The sequence below is a fragment of the Jaculus jaculus genome, chromosome 1 (assembly GCF_020740685.1).
Source record: "Jaculus jaculus isolate mJacJac1 chromosome 1, mJacJac1.mat.Y.cur, whole genome shotgun sequence".
In the NCBI taxonomy this organism is placed as follows: Eukaryota; Metazoa; Chordata; class Mammalia; order Rodentia; family Dipodidae; genus Jaculus; species Jaculus jaculus.
Window position 1 is genome coordinate 215899421 of NC_059102.1, and position 25133 is coordinate 215924553.

Sequence of the window (25133 nt, forward strand, 5' to 3'; positions counted from 1 at the left end):
AGTCTGTAGAAAATTCTCCAGGTCTTCACATCTACCCCCTTCTCTTCTGTATCACAACAGTGATATTGATTATTAAACTATTCCATGAATCTTTTGGGAAGTATTTTTCTAAATTTAATGTTAATAGCAATGTCTTGATAGTCTAGTTATACTTTAAATAATTAGGCTTCCTGCAAAGATTCCTGATTGTACTGTTTTGCTGGGTGCCCATTCTTCTACAGTTTGAAGAGCTGTCCTTCTTGGTTCTGACACACATGTTATTTAAGTCAAGAGTCTAAAGATGCTTGCACTACAGTGTAGTTAGTCACTTTTCATCACAGTATTCTGATGAGCACTGATTGACACATACCCCAGTGATCAAAAGAAAGAACAAAATACAATTAGATTGTGAGTTAATTCTCAAAGTAAAACAAATAAAATCAGGGCTGAAAGGTTGAAAATAAATGATTTCACCTTGTAATTCTGTTTTGCTGCATCATAGAGATCAGAAGAGTGTGAAAACTGTTTGCCTATGGTAACATTTGCATAGCTGAAAAATAAAGTAATGGTGATTGCAAGGTTCAAAAGTCAAAATTTTATTTTTCAAGATTTCATTTTATTTATATATTTAAGACACACAGAGAGAATGGGCACACTGGGTCCCTAGCCACTGCAAACAAACTCCAGATGCATGTGCCACCTTGTGCATCTGGCTTACATGAGACCTGGAGAATCGAGCCTGGGTACTTAGGCTTCACAGGCATGCACCTTGACCACTAAGCCATCTCTCCAGCCCAAAATTTCATTTTTTAATTTATAAAAACATGTAAAGGTATTGGGCTAGAGAGATGGTTTAGCAGTCAAGGTGCTTGCCTGCAAAGCCTAAGAACTCAGGTTCAATTTCCCAGTACCCATGTAAGCCAGATGCACATGATGGCACACACATGTGGAGTTCATTTCCACTGACTGGAGGCTCTGGTGTGCTCTCACTCACTCTCTCTCTCTTAATAAATAAGTAAAATTTAAAAAAACTTTTAAAAATTAATTATATATAAGTATTAAAATGATCTTACCCATATCCAGTTCCTTTCTTTCCTGGATTGGTATATAAATTCTTCCCAGGTGCTTCATATCTGTCCCTGGGTTTGGACTGTGCACTGAAGAATGGGACAGGACCACCTATTGTTCCATAGTAGCTTCCCAATCCACTTCTAAGCATGATGTTGTTTTGAAAAGGGAAGAAGTTAAACTGTCAAATTTATGCTATGTATAAGCCACAATTTTAAGAATATGGAAAAATGAGAATTCATTATATATATGTATATATTATGTGTGTGTGTGTGTATATATATATATACATATATATATACATACATATATATATATAATGTGTATATATCATGGGTATATATAATGTGTATATGTGTGTGTACGTATGCATGTATATATATACACATATGTATATATATATATATATATATATACACACACACACATACACAAATATATATATATTTGAAAGTCCAACTTTCAAAGACCTCTATTCTTCATTAGTCCCTGTACTGATTAAAGTTGAAAGTGTATATATATATGTATACACACACACGCACACACATGCGCGCACGCGCGCGCACACACACACACATATAAAATGTTGCAGTTACTTTCTCATTGCTGGAACAAAAAAGCCTACAGAAAGAAAGTATTTCAGCTGACAGTCTTGAGGGGAGGTTTCATCATGATGGGGAAAGCAGAGTCTGGGCATCACATCTTGCCACAGAGGCTAGGAGGTAGCAGCAAAAGTGAGCATGCTCTGGCAAGAGAGATAAACTACATAAACCACAAGGCATGCCCCTAATAACATACCACCTCCAGCAAGGTTCCACTTCTCAAACTGCCACCAGCTGGGGATTAAGTATGAGTCTTAATTACAAATACATAAAACAATGGGGGACATATCATATTCAAACTACCACATTCTGCCAGATGTGGTGTCTCATGCCTTTAATCTTAGCATGTGAGAGGCTGAAATAAGAATTTTCATAAGTTTGATGCCAGTCTAAACCACAAAGTGAGTTCTAGCTCACCCTGGGCTAGAGTGAGAACCTGGAAAAAAAAACCTACTACATTCCATCCTGGTTCCCATAAATTCACAACTCTCTCATAATGCAAAATGCATTCAGTCCAACTTTCAAAGACCCTAGTCTTCATTAGTCCCTGTACTGTTTAAAGTTGAAAGTATCATCTGAGACCCAAAAGAGTCTCTTAACTATGAGTCCTGTAAAACAAAAACACCACTTAATAGAACACAGTAAACATTCCCATTTCAGAAAGAAAGAATTGAACATAGCAGGAAAGATTGGACCAACAGAAGATAGAAAGAAGCAAGGAAAACATCAAATTCAGCAGTTCCTTCTCTAGCATATGTGATCCACAACAAAATCTCTGGACTCCAAATGCTGCCCTTCCAGCCTTGACAACCTGCTTTTTAAGCCAAAACAAGCAGCTCACCCTGGAGGCTATCCTATAGTTCTGGAATACAAATTCTTGGGGTCTCCCCAGAATCCCACAGCTCATCTTCACAACTCCATGATATGGTCAGTCATGATCTCTATTTAGGGACTATTACCAACTCTATCCCTAGGGGCCAAGTTCAAAAAACTATGTTGCAAATCCAATGACTCTTTCATTGCTTCTTTGCTGGAAGAGAAAGGAGACATTTTCTTAAGTGATGTAACCAGTGTTAAATTGTCCATACTCCAGTAAATAACCCCCTGCTCATACTCATGCAAGTAAACCCTCAATGGATCACAATAAAGGAAGGAAGGAAGGAAGGAAGGAAGGAAGGAAGGAAGGCAGGCAAATAGAAGTAGGACTAACTGGGAAAAAGAAGGAATTTAATAGGAGGAGAAGGAGAATGAAAGAAGGTGATAGGAGAATATAGTAAAACTGCATTATTCACATATAAAAAGTAGGGCTGGAGAGATGGCTTAGCGGTTAAGCGCTTGCCTGTGAAGCCTAAGGACCCTGGTTCGAGGCTCGGTTCCCCAGGTCCCACGTTAGCCAGATGCACAAGGGGGCGCACGCGTCTGGAGTTCGTTTGCAGAGGCTGGAAGCCCTGGCGCGCCCATTCTCTCTCTCTCCCTCTCTCTGTCCTTCTCTCTGTGTCTGTCGCTCTCAAATAAATAAATAAAAATTTAAAAAAAAAAAGTATACAAAATAATTTTTATTTTATGTTTCCCATGGAAAAACCCTTATCATTTGTGGTAGTTTGATTCAGGTGTCCCCCATAAACTTAAGATGTTCTGAATGCTAAGTTCCCAGCTGATGGAGATTTGGGAGTTAATGCCTCCTGGAGGGAGTATATTGTTGGGGACTGGCTTGTGGGTGTTATAGCCAGTTTCCCCATGCCAGTGTTTGGCACACTCTCCTGTTGCTATTGTCCACCTTATGTTGGCCAGGGGGTGATGTCCACCCTCTGCTCATGCCATCATTTTCCCCTGCCATCGTGGAGCTTCCCCTCGAGCCTGAAAGCCAAAATAAAGCTCTTTTTTCCCAGAAGCTGCTCTTGGTTGGGTGATTTCTACCAGCAATGCGAACCTGACTACATCATTTATTTGATTAAATAAAAATAAAATAACAGACTTCCGGTCAAGATGACCTCTGCCTAACCTTGACTTGCCTCATGCGAAGGAAGGCAAGAGAAGGAAAGGCAAGACCCTTAAGGTTCAGGGGGTTTTGTTATTGTTATTGTTATGGTTTTTGTTTTTGTTTTTGTTTTAGGGGTTGGCTTATTCTAATAGGCTTCCAGTGGGAAGGTGGGCAGGAGCAAAGCAGAGAATCCACTGATTCCCATGCACTCGGTAGACCACCAGTCCCCCAGTCCTCTCAAGCACGTGTCCTAGCCACAAACCCAGTGGGAGGTCCCTCCTGCACTAGCTACAGGCCAAGTAAGCCCAAGATGGCAGGCTAAGTCCTCTGCCCTAAGCTTTCCTGCCATGGCACAGAACTCCACAGGTGTGAACACCATCCCACTCACAGTTCACACCCTAGTCTTTCTGAGCCCCACTCCTGGGAATGCCTTCCCAGTCACCATTACTGTCCTAGACTTGCTGACCCCAGGGCGCATGATCATCATTCCAGTCCCCATTCTTACCCTAGCCTTTCTGAGCCCCAGGCATGATTGCCATCCCAGTAGCCAATCCCACCCTACCCTTTTTGACCCTGCATGCACAATCACGGGCCTATTCACCACTGCCACCTTCCAACCCCAAAAAGGGAACCAGGCCAGCAGGCCAGTGTCCCCACCCTATCTTTCTGAACCCCACATGCCCGATTTCTGGCCCACTCACCACCACCCCCTCCGACCACAGAATAGGGACCCAGGCCAGCAGGCCAGTGTCCTCACCCTAGCCTTCTGAACTCCATGGGCAATTACCATCCCACTCACCACCAACCCCCACCCCAAGCCAGCAGAGTACCATCCCACACTCTAGCCTTTCAGAACCATTGGGATAGGTAGATAACTGCATAAAAGGAATAGCATAAAAAATCAGATGCAAGTAAATCCACTTAGATTACCCAGTCCCATAATGGATGTCTCTAATCAAAACATAGAAGAGACAATAGAATCAGAACCCCAAAATGAAGATACAAACTATACAACCCTGGCCAAGCAAATAGCACAACTTGCAGAAACTCAACAAATGACCAATAATTATGTGAATGGTGTGCTCAATAGATTAGACCTAATAGAAATAAACCAGGAAGGGTTTCAAAGATAGTTAAGTGATCTAAAGGACAGCAAGAAAATAAAAAAGAGGACCTCAATAACCAGCTGGCTAAGCTCAATAAAACATTAAAAAATTGCAAAGATGAATTCCAAGAAACATTAAGAAAATCATAAAATTACATGAAAGGGAAACTCAACAGAGGATTGGAAACTATACATAAAAAAGCAGGGGGAAACCTCACAGTTATTACCCTAAATATGAATGACCTTAATTCACCCATCATCAAGAGACACAAATTATCAGGGTGAATCAGAAAATTAGACAACTCAATCTGCTGTCTTCAAGAAACCCACCTCACCACTACAAACAAACACATCCTCAGGGTGAAAGGGTGGAAAATTATATTCCAAGCAAACAGAAATAGGAAGCAAGCAGGTATAGCTATACTAATATGGGATAAAATAGACTTCAAACCAAAACTAATCAATAAGACAAAGAAAAAACAACAACAAAAAAATAGCAAAGAAGGCCACTTCTTACATATCAAGGGAACAATCCAAAAAGAAGTTATCACAATCATTAATCTTTATGCACCAAACACAGGTGTACCACAATTCATAAAACAAAACCTACTTGAACACAAAACAGAAATAAACACCAACACCATCATAGTTGAGGACTTCAGTATTCCACTATCAGCAATAGATAGATCATCCAGACAGAAAATTAACAGGGAAGTAAGAAAGCTCTACAACACCATAGATCAATTAGACCTAACAGACATCTACAAAACATTCTACCCCAAATCCACATATTACACATTCTTCTCAGCAGCACATGAAACCTTCTCTGAAATAGATCATATACTGGGATATAAAGCCTGCCTCCATATACTTAGGAGGATCGACATAATTCTCTACATGATGTCAGATCACAATGCTATATTGTTAGAAATTAACAAGGGCTGGAGAGATGGCTTAGCGGTTAAGCGCTTGCCTGTGAAGCCTAAGGACCCCAGTTCAAAGCTCAATTCCCCAGGACCCACATTAGCCAGATGCACAAGGGGGCACACGCATCTGGAGTGTGTTTGCAGTGGCTAGAGGCCCTGGTGCACCCATTCTCTCTCTCTCTCTATCTGCCTCTTTCTCTCTCTCTCTATCACTTTCAAATAAATAATAAATAAAAATGAACAAAAAAATTAGAAAAAAAAAGAAATTAACAACAAAGGAAGCACCAGGAAACCAACAAACTCCTGGAAACTGAACAACACACTCTTAAACAACAAATGAGTAGTGGACAAAATAAAAAATGAAATTGCAAAATGTATAATGAATGACAATCTTATGGGTCACAATGAAGGCAATCCTCAGGGGAAAGTTCATTGTGCTAAATGCCTTCATAACAAAGACAGAGAGATCTAAATCAGTGACCTAACCATCTACCTATAGGCACTGGAAAAAACAAGAAGTATCCAACCCAAAAAGCTCCAGACAAAAGGAAATAAGTAACATTAGAATAGAAATTAATCAATTGGAAACTAAGGAAATAATTAAGAAAATTGATGAAACAAAGAGCTGGTTCTTTGGAAAAATATACAAGATTGATAAGCCCCCTTGCCAATTTGATCAAGCAAAAAAGAGAGAGAGAGAGAGAGAGAGATGCTTCAAGTTAACAAAATTAGAAATGAAGAAGGAGAGATCACAACAGACATAAGTGAAATTGGGAGAATCATCAGGACTTACTTCAAAAATCTGTACTCCACAAAACTGGATTAAGAAATGGATGAATTCCTGGGCACATACAACCTACCAAAGCTAAACTCAGAGCAGATTAATCTTTTAAACAAACATATCACAACCACCAAGATTGAAAGGGTACTCAAAATCCTCCCTAAAAAGAAGAGTCCAGGACCAGATGGCTTCTTAGCAGAATTCTATCAAACCTTCATAGAAGAAATGAAACCAGTATTTCTCAAATTGTGCCACACAATTGGAGAACATGGAAAGCTCCCCAACTCCTTCTATGAAGCTAGTATTACACTAATACCAAAACCAGGCAGAGATGCCACAAGACAAGAAAACTACAGGCTCAGTTCCCTGTTGAACTTAGGTGCAAAGATCCTGAACAAAATCCTCGCAAACCGAATTCAAAGCACATCAAAAGCATTATCCACCTTGATCAAGTATGCTTCATCCCAGGAACACAGGGATGGTTCAACATAAGGAAATCAATGTAATACACCACATAAATAAGTTTAAACACAAAAACCACATGATCATTTTGACAGATGCAGAAAAGGTCTTTGATAAAATACAACATCACTTCATGATCAAAACAATGGAGAAAACAGGCACAGATGGTCTATCTCTCAACATAATAAAGGTTGTATATAAAGATCCTAAAGCCCAAATAATATTTAATGGAGAGAGACTGAAGAATTTCCATTGAGATCAGGAACAAGACAGGGTGACCACTCTCACCTCTGTTCAACACAGTACTGGAAGTACTAGCTCAAGCAATAAAACAGGAGAAACAAAAAGGATACAAACTGGAAAGGAAGAATTTAAGTTAGCCCTATTTGCAGGTGCATCACCCTACTTATAAGTGACCTGAGAGCCTCCATCTCAAAACTTTTAAAGGTGATTAATTCCTTCAGCAAAGTAGCAGGATACAAAATCAATGCACAAAAATCAGTAGCCTTTCTATATGCAAAAGACAAAGATACAGAAAAAGAAATAAGTGACATTGTCCCATTTTCAATAGCAACAACAACAACAAAATACCTTAGAATAACATTAACCAAGGAAGTGAAAGATCTATATAATAAAAACATAAAAACACTTTAAAAAGAAATTGAGGAGGACTTGAGAAAATGGAAAGACCTCCCATGCTCCTGGATAGGCAGAATTAACATTGTGAAAATGGCAATCCTACCAAAGGCAATATACAGATTTAATGCAATACCAATCAAAATTCCAACATTTTTCTTCACAGATATAGAAAAAATGAGCTCAGCAGTCATATGGAATGGTAAAAGGCCTCGGATATCCAAGCACATCCTCAGCAAAAGAAACACCTCTGGAGGCATCACCATACCTGATCTAAAGCTATACTACAAAGCCATAGTAATAAAAACAACATGCTACTGGCATAAACACAGGATTATATACCAATGGAACAGAATAGAGGACCCAGACATTGGGTCAAGTAACTACAGCCCTAACAAAGTAGGTTGGAAAAAGGACAGCATCTTCAACAAATTGTACTGGACAAACTAGATAATCATATACAAGAAAATGAAACTCAATCCACACATTTCACCATGCATAAAACTCAAGTCCAAACAGATCAAAGACCTCAATATAGGACCAGAAACTCTGCTAGTACTGAAATAAAAAATAGATGGAACTTTCCATGATATAGGAGTGGGAAAAGACTTCCTGAACAAAACCCCAGTAGCTCAGGAAATTAAACACTCAACCACTGGGATCTTGGGAAGCTGTAAGGCTTTTTCACAGACAAACATACAATAAGCAGAGCCAATAGATTATCCACAGGATTAGAGAAAATTTTTGCCAGATACACATTTAGACAGAGGCCTAATTTCTAGAATCTACCAAGAATTCAAAAACTTAAACAATAAAAAGTCAAACAACCCACTCACTAAATGGTACAGACAACTGCACAGGGAGTTCTCAGACAAAGAAATATAAACAGCAAACACACACTTAAGAAAATGTTCGGGCTGGAGACATGGCTTAGCGGTTAAGCGCTTGCCTGTGAAGCCTAAGGACCCCGGTTCGAGGCTCGGTTCCCCAGGTTCCACGTTAGCCAGATGCACAAGGGGGCGCATGAGTCTGGAGTTCGTTTGCAGAGGCTGGAAGCCCTGGCGCGCCCATTCTCTCTTTCTCCCTCTATCTGTCTTTCTCTCTGTGTCTGTCGCTCTCAAATAAATAAATTAAAAAAATTAAAAAAAAAAAAGAAAATGTTCAACATCCCTAATCATCATGGAAATGCAAATTAAAACAACTATGAGATTCCACCTTAATCAAGTAAGGATAGTAAACATTAAAAAACTCTAATGACAACAAATGCTGGCAAGGTTGTGGAGAAATAGAAACCCTCATTCACTGTTGGTAGGAATGTAAATTGGAGTAACCACTATGGAAAGCAATATGGAGACTACTAAAAATGATGACTATAGAGGTACCAAGAGTCGCAGTTATTCCCTTACTGGGCATTTACCCTAAAAGCTCCAAACCTCAGCTCAGAGATATTTGCTCAACCATGTTTACTGCTGCCCAATTCATAACAGCTAAGAGCTGGAATCAACCCAGATGCCCATCATTACATAAATGGATAACTAATATGTGGTATAACTACATGATGGAATTCTACACAGCAATAAGGAGAAATGACACAATGAAATTTGAAGAAAAAATGGGCAAACTTGGAACAGATCATTCTCAGTGAACTGACCCAATCACAGAAAGATAATTGTTTCAAGGTCTCATTTATCTGTGACTCCTAACCTGAATCTGCCCAAGATCCTGACTTACCTAATAAAAACATCTAGAGAATTTTTATGTTGGTGGGGTAGGAGGGGAGGATAAGGGTGAAGGGGAGACAAAAAACTGGACCCAAATGGAAATGGTACCATAAAATCCTACATCCTGAAAGACATACTAAAAAGTTGAACCTTCATCGGGGACTTAGAGAAAACACCTGAATCACAGGGACCTGGAGAGGGTATGACAAAGACTATCCTCAATCTTCTCCTTTTTCTATCTCTCTCAACCCCCACCACCACCTTTCTCTTCTCTTTTTCTCATTAATATTACCTATATTTTTCTTCCTTCTTTTCCCTTGGCACAGACCTGTAACTCCCAGTACTGGCATGTGGTTAACATCCACAATGGGCTGTTGATCAGACAAACCTACAAGGTTTTCCAAAAGAAGACAGAATTCATCAGAGTACTTGATGACTCACCAAAAGTTAATGGTAAGACCCTACTGACAAAGACACCACATGTTGTTGGGATGGAACATGGAGTGACCTGGCTGAAAACTGGAAGAGAGTCAATCCCCAGTTAGCTTGTCTAATGGCAAAAGGTGTTACAAGAGTGACTGGGGGAAAATGACCAAAATTTGTCTAAGCAACTCATGATCTAAACTACTCAGCAGCAATCAACCTGATGTGATGCTCACACAAGTGCAATAGTGGTACACAGCCATGTTGCATTCCAACTGCTCATGATCTGGCTAATGGATCTACTCAGTGGAATGGAACCCATATACCTGGAACAGGGAAAAAAGTCAGAAGCATATCCAAATCGAGCCTGCTCTCCAATATCAAGCTCTCACTAAAATTGGATTACAAGAGAGCCTACATCTATTAAAGTCCCTCTAAAATAATACTGGGTATCCATGTATCTTGCACTGGCCTCACTCTCTATTGGAGAATTTCCTTCCATTTTTCAGATGGATGCAGAACTTAAAGAGAGAATCTGCTCATTGCACCTCACCAGGACACCAGCTGAAGCCAACGTTAGTGAGGAAATGAGCAAGAGCTGCTTTCTCAGTGAACCTAGTATTAGCATAAGGGTGAAGGATATATACACAGAGAACATTCCACTCCTACCAAATTAGATATTCACAGACCCAGAGACTCCCAAAAAATTGTCACTGAAATAGAACTAAAATGAACCCAACAGGGAAATTCATGGAAGAGGGGGCATAAAGATTCTTAGAGCCAAAAGTTGGGTCATTATGCACAGAAACATTATGTCTACACCATAACTGATGGCAACCTCAACAATGCAAGACCCACAATCCCCATGGGGGGGGATAATGGGAGAAGGCTAACGATGGTACCATCATGGCTGTGTACACACTATATACATAACTAATGAAAAAAATTTTTCCACCAAAAAAATTAATAAGATAAAATACAGACTTCCAGTTAAGACGGCAGCATAGGAACCAAGGCAAAGCAGCCCAGGGGAGATAAAGCCAACAAAACCAGCAAAATACATACTTTTACTAAAAAGTGAGCTGAATAAGAAACTAAAATGGCAGCAGAGAAGTGGGAGAGATCCAGAGCCCACACAGGCAGGCCGAATCAGCCCCAGCAGCGGCGGCTCCGGCTCCAGCAGGGCCAACGAGAGTGGCAGCGGCACCAGCAGCCTAAGCGGTAGCTCTGGCTCAAGCTCCGGCAGTGGCAGCAGGCAGCAGCAGCTCCAGCAGCAGCAGTGATGGTTAGCTGTGGTGGATCCACCAGTGGGGCCACAGGAGCAGCAGCTCCAGCAGCAGGGGTACCAGGTATGTGGGGCCACAGCTGCCAGGCTTGGCTTGCCCCACAAGAAAAGCCAGTGCCCAGCTCCAGAAAACAGAACAGCGGTCCAGTGACCCAGCCAGCATACTTGAACCCACAGGGCACCAAAGAGGGACACAAGCAGAGCGCAGCGTAACTAAGACCAAAATCATCCAAAAAGGGATTGCACCAGGGAAGGGTCTCACTTGGTCACAAGCTGACTTGGAAGCCTCAACAGACAAGAAATCTTAACTTCTTTGTTGAAAGAGGATCTGGTTGTTATAATACTTACTCTTGCATAAATACTTCAGGCTGTTTTTCATTGAATGTGTACATTGTTTAGTTAAATTTTAGAATCTATCTGTATTTTGTCCCACTCAGCCTACATGAATATTCCATAGCAGGCAAACCCAACCCTTAGGAACACGTTTGTAGATACTCTGAGAGTCGTAAGAGATAAACTAACACCTTAAGCTCCTACCCTAAAGATATATAACTCAAATCGGATGATACAGCTAAGAATACGCAGCTAGCTAGAAAATCCAAGCATTACCTAATCCAAGTTGCAAAAAATATACATTATAACACAAGAAACACCAAAAATCAAGACAATATAAATCTACCAAAAAGTATTAATGCATCAGAAATGACCTCCAGTGAAACCAAGTTATAGGAAATACCTGAGAAAGATTTCAAAAGAATGATCGTAAATATGTTCAAAGAAGTCAAAGAAGAAATCAAAAGAATCAAACAAGACACAGGATACCAATTTAATGAAATAAAGAAGTCAATACAAGACATAAATAAGGAAATAGAAATAATGAAGAAAAACCAGCCAGAATTTCTAGCAATGAAGAACACAGTTAATGAAATTAAAAAAAAAAAACCTCTGTAGAAAATCGCACAAGTAGAATGGATGAAGGAGAGGAGAGAATATCTAAGCTAGAAGACCAGGTGGCATATCTAATACAGTCCAACAAGGAGAAAGACAAACTAATAGAAAAGTATGAATGGGAATTCAAGATATTTGGGACACTATGAAAAGATCAAACGTAAGAATTCAGGGCATAGTAGAAGGAGAATTTCACTCCAAAGGTATAGTAGGCATCTTCAAAAGAAAAAAAATCTGGAAAGAAGCACTCCTTGCCATATTATAATCAAACTACCAAACACACAAACCAAAGAAAAAACATTGAAAGCAGTTAGAGAGAAAAATCAAGTTACCTTTTTAAAAAGGCAAGCCCATCAGGATTAAAGCAGATTACTCAACACAAACTTTAAAGCCAGAGGGATTAGAGTGATGTATTCCAAATTCTGAAAGATAACAACTGTCAACCAAGGTTACTTTATCCTGCAAAGCTATCCATTCCAATAGATGAATAAATAAGGACATTCGACGACAAAAGCAGGCTAAAGGAGTATTTGAAGACAAAACCAGCTTTAAAGAAAATACCTGAAAGAATACTCCATGCCGAAGAGAAGGAAAAGCACACATATAATGCACCTGGAAAATCCAAGCAATACTCTAATACTAGTTAACACAAGAGAGCAAAGGTAGAACTGGAATTACAAAAAAAAAAAATGGCAAGCATAAATACACACTTTTCAATAGTATCTCTTGGTATCAATGCCCCAATCAAAAGACATACGTTTACAGACTGGGGTAAAAAGCAAGATCCTACATTTTGTGGTCTCCAAGAAACTCACCACTCTACAAAAGATGGATATTATCTTAGGGTGAAAGGTTGGAAAATGGTGTTTCAAGCAAATGGGTCTAGAAAACAAGCAGGGGTTACTATCCTAACATCTGACAAGGTAGACTTCAATCCAACATTAGTCAAGAAAGATAAAGAAGGTCACTTTATACTGATTAAGGGAACACTCCAACAGGAGGACATTACAATCCTAACCATATATGCACCTAACATGGGGGCTCCCAAATTCATCAAACAAACGCTATTAGAACAAAGGTCACAGATAACACCAAACACAGTGGTAGTGGGTGACTTCAAAACACATCAATTGACAGGTCATCCCAGGAAAAAATAAACAGAGAGGCACCTGGACTAAATGAGGTCATAGAAGGAATGGACCTAACAGATATCTGCAGGACATTTCATCCAAAGGCTGCAGAATATACATTCTTTTCAGCAGCACATGGAACATTCTCTACAATAGACCATATATTAGGATACAAAGCAAATCTTAACAAATACACGAAAATTGAAATAATTCCTTGCATTCTATCTGACCACAATGGAATCAAACTACAAATCAATAACAAGAAAGGCTATAGAGCATACACATAATCATGGAAACTAAACAATACACTACTAAATGATGAATGATGAATGAAGAAATCAAGAAGGCAATCAAAATATTCATAGAGTCAAACGATAATGAGAACACAACATAGCAAAATCTCTGGGACACAATGAAGGAGTTCTAAGAGGTAAATTTATAGCTTTAAGTACTTATATGAAGAAAGTAGAAAGGTCGCAAGTAAACGACCTAATGGTTTACCTTAAAGCCTTGGAAAAAGAAGAAAAAGGCAAACCAAAAATCAGTAGACCGGAGGAAATACTAAAGATCAGGGAAGAAATTAATGAAATAGAAACAAAAAAAATGCAAAGAATCAATGAAACAGAGAGCTGGTTCTTTGAAAATTGATAAACCCGTAGCAAGTCAGAAAAAAGAAAGAGAGAAGAGACACAAATTAATACAATTAGAGATGAAAAAGGCAACATCACAAGAGATACCAGAGAAAATCAAAAAATCATAGGGACATACTACAAGAACATATACTTCATGAAGTATGAAAATCCAAAAAAAATGGATGATTTCCTTGATTGATATAACCTACCTAATTAAATCAAGATGACATTAATAACTTAAATAGACCTATAAAAAGTAGGGAGATCTGAGCAGTTATCAAAAATCTCCCAAATAAAAAAAGTCCAGGCCCAGATGGATTCACTGCTGAATTTTAAAGGCCTTCGGGGAAGAACTAACGCCATTGCTTATGGAGCTTTTCCATAAAATAGAAAAAGAAGGAATCTTACCAAACTCCTTCTATGAAGCCAGCATGACCCTGATACAAAAACCAGGCAAAGATAGAACAAATACAGAAAATTACAGACCAATCTCCCTCATGAACATAGATGCAAAAATGCTCAACAAAATATTGGCAAACAGAATACAAGAATATATCACAAAGATCATTCACCAGGACCAAGTAGGCTTTATACCAGAGATGCAGGGATGGTTCAACATATGCAAATCAATAAATGTAATACATTATATAAATGGACTGACGGACAAAAGTCATATGATCATCTAATTAGACACAGAAAGAGAATTTGACAAAGTCCAACATCGCTTCATGATAAAAGGCCTACAGAGACTAGGAATAGAACGATCATATCTGAATATAATAAAGGCTATTTATGACAAGCCTACAGCCAACACATTACTAAGTGGAGAAAAACTGGAAGCTTTTCCACTAAAATCAGGAACAAGACAAGGGTGTCCACTGACCCCACTTTTATTTAATATAGTACTGGATGTCTTAGCCACAGCCAAAAGGCAAGAGACATACATAAAAGGGGTACAAATTGGAAAGGAAGAGATCAAGTTATCATTATTTGAAGATGACATGATTCTATATATAAAAGACCCTAAATACACTACCAGTAAACTGTTAGAGCTGATAAACACCTACAGCCATGTAGCAGGATACAAAATAAATACACAGAAATCAGTAGCCTTCATATATGCTAACAACAAACACACAGAGAATGAAATCAGAGAATCACTCCCATTCACAACTGCATCAAAAAATAAAATAAAATAAAATAAAGTACCTTGGAATAAACCTAGACAAGGAAGTAGAGGATCTCTACAATGAAAACTATAAAACACTCAAGTGAGAAATTGCAGAGGACACTAGGAAATGGAAAAACATCCCTTGTTCCTGGATTGGAAGAATCAATATTGTGAAAATGGCAATCTTACCAAAAGCAATCTACACATTTGATGCAATCCCCATCAAAATTCCAAAGGCATTCTTCATGGAAATAGAAAAATCAATTCAAAAATTCATTTGGAATCACAAAAAACCTCGAATATCTAAAATAATACTGAGCAACAAAAATAAGGAGGGAGGTATCACCAAACCTGATTTTAACCTATACTACAGAGCTATAGTAACAAAAACAACATGGTACTGGCACAAAAGCAGATATGTAGATCAATGGAACAGAATAGAGGGCACACATATAAGTCCAGTTAGCTATAGCCACCTGGTATTCAATAAAAATGCTAAAAATACCCATGGGAGAAAAGATAGCCTCTTCAGCAAATAGTGTTGGGAAAAATGGATATGTATCTGTAGGATGATAATAGATTCTTCTCTCTCTCCATGCACAAGAATTAAATCCAAATGGACTAAAGACCTTAACATCAGACCTGAAACTCTGAAATTGCTAAAGGAAAAAGTAGGGGAAACCTTTCAACATATTGGTCTTTGCAAAGACTTTCTGAATATAACCCCAACTGCTCAGGCAATAAAACCACAGATTAACCACTGGGACCTCATGAAATTACAAAGATTTTGTACTGCAAAGGACACTGTGAATAAAGCAAAGAGGCAACATTCAGAATGGGAAAAAAATCTTTGCCAGCTCTATATCTGATAGAGGATTAATAGGATATACAAAGAACACAAAAAGTTAAATAATAAGGAATCAAACAAGCAAATTAAAAAATGGGCTATGGAGCTAAATAGAGAGTTCTCAAAAGAAGAAATACGGATGCATATAAGCATCTAAAAAAATGTCCTACGTCCCTAGTCATCAGGGAAATGCAGATTAAAACTACATTGAGATTCCATCTCACTCCTATCAGATTGGCTACCACCATCATATGTGCTCAACCATGCTTATTACAGCTCAATTAACAATAGCTGGGAAATGGATCTATCCTTGATGTCCCTCAACTGATGAATGGATAATGAATATATGGCACATTTATACAATGGAGTTCTACTCAGTGGTAAAGAAAAATGAAGTTATGAAATTTGCAGGAAAATGGATGGATCTGGAAAGGATTATACTAAGTGATGTAACCCAGGCCTGGAAAGCCAAGAGTCACATGTTCTCTCTCATATGTGGATCCTAGCTATAGATGATTGGGCTTCTGCGTGAGAAGGAAAAAACTAGCAGAGGCCAGTAAGCTAGAAAGGAGATATAAAGGGAAGAGAAGGGAAGGGAGGGAGGTACCTAATAGGCTGTTACTGTAAAGAATAGACTAATGGGGGTGAAAAGGCCCAAAATGAGGTCTAGGAAAGAGATTGAGTAAAGGAAAGGTGGAAGGACAGCTAATCAAAATCTAAGAGGATATAAATAAAACATATGTAATCCTACTTTTTTGAACAATGGATCACTTGGGAGCCATAGATTCTTGCTAGAAATTTTTCAATGCCAGGGATGGGATATCTTCCAGTGAGTTGTTGGCCAGGGAGGTCCCTGAGGCCCCCCAAACATTATAGGCCATTGCCCAGGCCCTTTGTTTCCCACCAGGAATAGATGGTAAGGCCCTATTGCTGAATACTCCATATACTTGGGCTGCCAGGCCACTGAGAAATCTTGCTGGATGTGAGCCGATAACCTCCTCCATGTAGGCCAGTTGACAGAAAGCTAGAGGAGCCATTCTGCATGCAGTTCAATAGGAGAAAGAAAAATCACCAGTGAAGATAATCATCAGTGGACACTGCAAGCCTTTTATTTTTCCAGCCAGGCCAAATGAGCCAACGGGTGCAATAGTGGCATGTCTGTTATGGGGGAAAACAACTGCCATCTAATTGGAATGGAGGCCCACTCCATGGGCAGGGAATACATCCCTGATACTAAAAACTTTAAACAAGAGTAGGCATGAGCCCTAGGGGTGTAACGTCTGCTGTTGGCTGGCTAAATGTATATACTATGCTTATCAAACTGCCCAGTAAACACTTCTGTTAATGTTCACACCCTTATGATAATGCTAATCTTGCTTTTGGTAGAGAATCTTCTCTTTTCAGATGGCAGTGATCTTGGGATGACTCAGAAGGTATCATGGTGATGGAAAGAAATGATCACAGTGCTCAGTACTGCAATATCTCTATCACACCTTCCAAGGGTCTAATGCAGAAGAGGTGGTGGAAAGAATCTAAGAGCCAAAGGAAGTGAAGGACTCCATACAACATCATCCCTCCAGACACAAAATGGCCTGGACATCCATGACCTCATAGTGCCTGACACTATCTACACAAGACCATCAAATAGAAGGAAAAGATGAAAACATCAAAATAAGAGAGAGATTGATTGAGAGGCGTAGGGGATATGATGGAGAATGGAGTTTCAAAGGGGAAAGTGGGAGGAGGGAGGGCATTACCTGCATAAGACCATCATAAGAGAAGGAAAAGATCATGACATCAAAAGTAAAAGACAAACTGATTGAAATGGGGAGGGAGTATGATGGAGAGTGGAGTTTCTAAGGAGTAAATGGGGGAATGGGAGGGTATTATCATGGGGTATTTTTTGTAATCACAGAAGTTATTAATAAAAAATTTTTAAAAAAATACATAGGAACAATTTTAAAATCCAAAGAGACAAAATAAGTTTTTAAAAGTAAACTTTATTTATTTTTTTATTAATTATGGGCATATTCTGTATGTAAGCACCACATGTTGGTACAGTCCTTACTCTCATTCCTGCCCCCTCAAAGGTACCCTCCTTGTTGGGAAGGCTGGTTATCCTAATGGGGTTGCAGGTCATGAACTGTGGGGGTAGCCATCAATTATGGGGAAGAGGCAATGTCTCTGTACATAATGTCCCAACTTGTACCTCTGACAATCTTCCTGTCCCCTCTTCCACAAAATTTCCTGAGCCATGTTGGGCTCATTTTAGGTCTACTTCAGTGATAGGCTCTTAGAAGCCTCTGGATCTCTGGATTTTTGATTTGGTAGGAGTTGACTGTCCTCAGCATCTATCTCCTTCACACTTGTGCTGATATCAGATTCACCAGAAAAGCAGCATTCTTACTTATTTCCCCAATTCCTCTATGGTTTCAGCTAGGGCCCTAGTTAAGTAAGAAGGGCCATTTTTCTCTTCAGGTCCTGCATCCACCTAAAAAGGAAAAGTGAATTCTCCAACGGAGAGTGAAGTCAGCAAAGGTTAAATGGGATAACCATTGTCAGTTTACAGAGAACTTAATAGGTGTAAGCCCTCTTGTAGCCCAAGACTGCTTGAAAATGGAGAGAAAACTCATTATCTGGATATGATTCTGACTTATTTCCCAGTTCCAGATATGGGTTCCTTTCCACTGAGCAGATCTGTTAGCCAATCCAAGAGCAGTTGGTTACCCACCGTGGCTGGGTGCTGCTATTGAACTTGTGTAGCATCACATTATTAGATTGTTTGTTTCTGAGTAGCTTAGGCCTCAAGTTGCTCAGACAGGTGTTGGCCACTTTCCCCCAGGAGCTCATGTAGCACCTTCTAGCCCTACACAGCTAACTGATTGGGGACTGGCTCTCTACCAGATTCCAGGAAAGGTCTCTCCATGTTCTATACTGACAGCATATGGTGTCTTCAACAGTAGGGTCTTACCCTTGACCTCTGGTGGGTAATCAACTTCTCTGATAGAAGTCTGTCTTGTTTGTTTGGGGAAATCTAGTAGGTCTCTCTAATCAACAGCTTATTGTGGGTGTTAACCACATCCTGGTACTGGCACAGGCCAGTGCCAAGAGAAAAGAAGGAAGAAAGAAGAAAAAGAAAGAAAAAAGAGAGCAACAGGAGAAAATTAAGGTTAGGCTTCATCTCACTCTCTCCAGGGCCCTTTGATTCAGGTGTTCCCTGTAAGGTCCTGAAGAGGGTTCACTCTTTTAGTCTGTCTTCCAAGATATAGGATTTTATGGTACCAGTTCCATTTGGGTTGTTTTTCTCCCCCCACCTTTACCCTCTCCTCAAGCCCACCTCTCCCTATTGTCTGGTCCTTGAGATATCTATTAGGTATGTCAGCATTTGGGGGTGATCCAGGTTAGGAGCTGCACATGAGTGAGACAATGCAACATTTGTCTTTCTGTGATTGAGTGAATTTGCCAAGTATGATCTGTTCCAAGTTAACCACTTTTCTACAAATTTCATTGTGTCATTTTTTTCTAACTGCTGAGTAGAATTCCACTGTGTAGATATACCACATCTTGATTATCCATTCATCCAATGATGGGCATCTGGGTTGATTCCAGCTCTTTGCTATTATCAACTGAGCAGCAATAAACATTGCTAAGCAAATATCTCTGAACTGAGGCATGGCACTTTTAGGGTAAATGCCCAGTAAGGGAATAACTGGATCTGTTGGTAACTCTATAGTCAACCTTTTCAGGAGTCTCTGTATTGCTTTCCACAGTAATTGGACCATCTTACATTCCCACCAGCAATGAATGAGGGCTCCTATTTCTCCACATCCTCACCAACATTGTTTTCATTTGATTTTTCAATGTTTGCTATCCTTACTGAGTTAAGGAAGAATCTCATAGTTGCTTTAGTTTGCATTTCCTTGGTGGTTAGGGATGGTAATGTTTTTCTTACGTGTATGTCTGCGATTTGTATTTCTTCTGAGAACTCCCTATTCAGTTCTCTGCCCCACTATATGAGTGGGCTGATTTTTTTTTTTTAATTGTTTAGGTTTTGGATTTCTTTGTAGATTCTAGAAATTAGGCCTTTCAGCTATATAGCTAGCAAAAATTTTCTCCCATTCTGTGGGTAGTCTATTGGCTCTACTTATGGTATGTTTGTCTGTGAAAAACCTTTTTGACTTTATGAGATCCAAAGGGTTGACTGATTGTTTAAATTCCTGAACTACTGGAGTTTTCCCACAACTAACTCATGGAAAGTTCCTCCTGTTTTGTTTTGTTTGTTTTTTTTTTTTCTTTTCTTTCAGTAGTAGCAGAGTTTCCAGTCTTATATTGAGGTCTTTGATCCATTTGGACTTGATTTTTGTGTGTAGTGAGATGTGTGAGTCTAGTTTCATTTCTCTTCAATGGATATCCACTTTGTCTAACACCATTTGTTGAAGATGCTGTCTTTTCTCCAGTCTACATCATTAGGGCCTTTGTCAAAAATCGACTAGCTGTAGTTTCTTGACCTAAAGTTCAGATTCTCAATTCTGTTCCATTGGTCTATATTCCTATTTTATGCCGGTACCATGGTGTTTTTGTTACTATGACTTTTTTAAAAATTTTGTTTTATTTTTATTTATTTGAAAGTGCCAGAGAAAGAAGCAAAGAGAGAGAAAGAATGGGTGCACCAAGGCCTCCAGCCACTGCAAACAAATTCCAGATACATGTGCCCCCTTGTGCATCTGGCTAATGTGGGTCCTGGGAATCAAGCCTTGAACCAGAGTCCTTAGACTTCACAGGCAAGCACTTAACCACTAAGCCATCTCTCCAGCCCTTGTTACTATGACTTTTTAATATAACTTTAGATTAGGTATGGTGATGTCTCCAGAGGTGTTTTTCTGAGGATATACTTGGATATCCAAGGCCTGATAGCATTCCACATGAATTCTGAGGTCATTTTTCCTATCTTTGTGGAGACAAATGCTGGGATTTTTACTCATATTGCATTAAAACTAAATATTGCTTTTGGTTGGTTTGCCATTTTCATAATGTTAATTCTGCCTATCCAGGAGCATAAGAGGTCTTTCCATCTTCTCAATTTCTTTCTTGAGTGTATTCATGTTTTTATTATTTAAGTTTTTCACATCTTCAGTTACTGTTATTCCAAGGTATTCCATTGTCGTTGTTACTATTGAAAAATGTTGCTACTTTCTCTCACTGTATCTTTGCCCTTTGCATATAGAAAAGCTACTGAGGACTGAAGAGATGGCTTAGCAGTTAAGATGCTTGCCTACAAAGACAAAGGACCCATGTCCAACTCCTCAGAACCCACATAAGCCAGATGCACAAGGGGGTGCATGCATCTGGAATTTGTTTGCAGTGGCTGGAGGCCCTGGTGCTCCCATTCTCTCTACCTGCCTATTTCTGTACTCTCTCTAATAAATAAAAATAAAATATATTTTTAAAAAAGAAAAACTACTGATTTTTTATCTTGCTACTTTGCTAAAGGAATCAATCGCCTTTAAGAGTTTTGAAATGGAGGCTCTCGGGTCACTTATGTGTAGGATGATGGGATGATGTCATCTGCAGATAGCGCTAACTTAAATTCAAAAGGCTGAACCTTCACCAGGCCCTTACAGGAAACACCTGAACCGCAAGACACTGGAGAGGTTAGGATCAAGTCTAACCTAAATCTTCTACATCTTCCCTACCTGCCTCTCACTCTCCCTCTCGTCTCTCTAACGCTTGTATATTAGCTATCTTTTTCCTCATTTTCTTAGTGGGCACTGACCTGTAACTCCCAGTACCAGCATGGGGCTATCATCCACAATGAGCTTTTGATCAGAGAAATCTACAAGGTTTCCTAAAAGAATGACAGATTTCTGTCAAAGTACTTGATGACCCACCAAAGGTTAGTGGTAAGACCCTATTGCTGAAGTCACCATATGCAGCTGACACATAAAATGGAATGGCATGGCTGGAAGCCTGGAGAGAGTCAGTCCCCAGACAGTCAGTGCATCTAATGCCAGAAGGTGCTACATGGGAGACTGGGGTAAATGACCAATATCTGTCCAAGCAACTCATGGTCTAACCTACTTAGCAGGAAATAACCTGTTGTGATGCCCACACAAGTGCAATAGTGGCACACAGCCATGGGGGGGGGACGACCAACTGCTCTTGATTTGGCTAACTGATCCCCTCAGTCAATGTAACAAATCCAAACATAAGCCCACTCTCCAATATCAAGCTACCATCAATCAAGGGCTACAAGAGGGCCTACACCTATTAAACTCTCTATAAAAACATAAGGTTATCTCATTTGTCCTGGTGCTAACCTACTCTCCATTGGAGAATCTGCTTCTCTTTTTCAGATAGATGCAGATCCTAAAGAGAGAGGCACTCCATCATACCTCAAAAGGGTCCTGGCTGAAACTAAGAAAAATTGGTGAAACAAACAAGGGTGCTGTTTTCCTAAAGAACCGGATACCAGCACAAGGGGGAAGGAGACCAACACAGAGAAAAAGCAACACCTACCGAAGCAGAGAGCCAGAGCCTCAGAGGCCCCCAACACCTCATCACTGAAGCAGACCAAAAATGAACCCAACATGGCTCAGGGAAAATTTGCGGAAGAGGGGGTGGAAAGAATGTCAGAGCTACATGTTGGGTCATGATATGCAGAGACATTCATCATACCAATAACTGTGGGCTAACCCCACAATGCACGACCCATATACCTCAACAAGGAGAGGCCAATGGGGAGGGGTAGGCCACAGATGAGCCTAATACTGGTACCAAACTGCCTGTATTTGCTGAATACAAAACTAATTTTTAAAAAATGAAAAGAAAAAAATTCTTCCTTTCCAGTTTGTGCCGCTTTTCTTTCTTTCTCCTATTTTATTGCTTGGGCTAGGACTTGTAGTACTATGTTGAAGAGCAGAGGTGAAAGTGGGCATCCCTGCTTTATTCCTGTTCTCAATGGGAATTCCTTGAGTCTTTCCTCAATAAAGTATTATTTGGGCCTCAGGTGCTTATAATCTTTATTGTGTTGTGATATGAACCATCCATGCCTATTCTCTCCAACATTTTGATCATGAAGTGATGTTGTATTTTGTCAAAGGCCTTTTCTGTATCTGTTGATATGATTATGTGGTTTTGTGATTAAGCGTATTTACGTGGTGTGTTACATTGACAGAGTTCCATATGTTGAATGAACTCTGTGTTCCTGGAATAAAGCCTATTTGATCAGGGTGGATAATCCTTTTGATGTGTTGTTGAGTATGGTTATGAGGATTTTGTTCAGAATCTTTGCATCGAAGTTTATCATTCATACAGGCCTATAATTTCCTTTGCTGGTTGTATCTCTCTAGTTTTGGTATTAGGGTGATACTAGCTTCATAAAAGGAGTTGGGAAGGTACCCCTGTTCTCATATTATATAGAACAGTTTGAGAAAAATTGATTTCAGTTCTTCCATGAAGGTTACATAGAATTCACCTGAGAAGGCAGTTGGTCCTGGACTCTTCTTTTTGGGAAGCGTTTTTATTGTTGTTTGTTTGCTTGCTTGCTTATGTTTTTTAATTTTTTTTTAATTTTTTTGTTTATTCCTATTAATTTGAGAGTGACAGACAGAGACAGAGGCACACATAGAAGGAGAATGGGCATGCCAGGGATCTCCAGCCACTGCAAACAAACTCTATTATGAGGGATATTTTTTCTGGGCACAGTAGTTTGAGTTGAAATCCATAGGTTCTTCGACGTTGCAGTGTTCCATTCCAGCCCTTCTGGCTTTCAGGGTTTCCAAAGAGAAGTCTCAGGTAATTCTGATGGGGTTACCTTTATATGTAATGTTTTGTTTCTCTCTTGCTGGTTTTTAGGGCTTTCTCTTTGATTTTGTTGTTTATACAATGTCTTAATGATAATATGTCTTGGAAAGTTTCTCCTTTGATCCAGTCTGTTTGGAGTTCTGTTGGCTTCTTGAATCCTGATGTGACTCTCGTTTGAGGGGGTGGGAACGTTTTCTTCAATAATTTTGTTGAATAAATTCTCCATAACTTTGGCCTGAATTTCTTCTCCTTCTGGTATTCTTATGATCCGAATGTTGGGATGTTTAAGTGTATTCTACAGTTCCCTCCTGTTCTATTCACAAAAATTTTGAACTTGTTCAAGTGTTTGGACTCACAAACTGTTTCTTCTGTGTTGTCTTACAGTTTTGAGGTTCTGTCCCCCAACATGACTACCTCTGTTCTTGATGGCTTCTAGTGAGGTTTGGACTTGTTCAATTTGATTTGCATTTTCTATTGCCTTTTTCTATATAGTATCCATCCCTGTTATATTCTCTTTTCAGGTCATTTTCTGATTTTCTCAATGCTTCTTGTAATTCATCTTTGCATTTATTTATGTCTTCAATGAGCTTAGCCAGCTGATTATTCACGTCCTCTTTTTTTTTTAAGCTCTTCTTCAGATCACTTTACTGTCTTTGGAAAACTCCCTGTTTTCTTCTATTAGGTCCAACCTAGCAAGAACAGCATTCACACTACTGTTGGTCTTTTGTTGATTTTCTGCAAGTTCTGCCAATTGCTTGGTCAGGGTCACATACCTTGTATCTTCCTTTTTCAGTTCTGATCCTGTTGTCTCTTCTATATTTTAATTAGAGACTTCCATTGTGATACTAGGCAACTTTGTTGGGGTTACTTCCATTTGATGTTGTGTGTTGTTCCTTTTGCACTATGATCTGCCCATCACAGTGTAAGAATCATTTAATTCAGGAGGAAGCTGTAGTTTACCCTTAAAATGTCTTCGGTTATTGTTCCTTTTTATGTTTGACTAAATTAAGCTTCTGATGGCAAGGAGGCCTATCTGCTCAGACAGGAGGAGTTGGCATGGCCCTGGTTAGGACCCCAAGACCTAGTGGCATTTGCAAGTTGATGGGAATGGGGATGGGACTGCACAGTCTGGTGACACAGCAAGCCACAGTGATGGGAAGATGCAGCCCAGAGGTGCGGTGGGGTAGAGGGATAGGATGGCATGGTCTGGCTATGCAGCAGGATGTGGGGATGTGATGGTGAGATCAGGTAGGGTGGGGGTGAGATGGCATGGTCAGTTGCGTGGCAGGATGGCAGGGCTGGGAATGCATGATCCTGCATTGTAGCAGGGTAGGGGATGGTACGGTATGGTCCAGCAGCACAGTGGGGCGGGGGAATGAGACAGCATGTTCCAGTGGCATAGCAGGTGGGGAGGGGGGTGACAGCAGTCCCAGTGGCTGGGAAAAGGAGGAAAGCCTCCTGAGGGAAGGAAGGATGAGAGCCATTTCGTGAGGGAAAAGGTAAGAGGCACCTGGCCCAGATTTGTGGAGCCTGCAGGTAGCTCAGGAGCAAACCTCATCCATGTGGCAGCTGAGACAGCTGCTTGAGTGGCTTGGGGGCTAGCAGGCTACCCAAGAGTGTGGGAATCAGTGGA

The 25133-nt window shown here is 39.8% G+C and overlaps 1 protein-coding gene across 8 annotated transcripts in view; it reads right to left on the minus strand.

Moving 5' to 3' along the window:
• Positions 1 to 25133, minus strand: part of C1H4orf47 (chromosome 1 C4orf47 homolog) — a 50688-nt gene that overhangs the window by 16106 nt on the left and 9449 nt on the right. For all 8 annotated transcript variants that reach the window (XM_045142304.1, XM_045142301.1, XM_045142300.1 and 5 more), the window contains exons 4-5: positions 1053 to 1190; positions 454 to 529 (exon numbers count right to left, since the gene is read on the minus strand). In XM_045142304.1, the coding sequence (XP_044998239.1) occupies positions 454 to 529; positions 1053 to 1190 (214 nt within the window). The remainder of the gene's footprint in view (positions 1 to 453; positions 530 to 1052; positions 1191 to 25133) is intronic.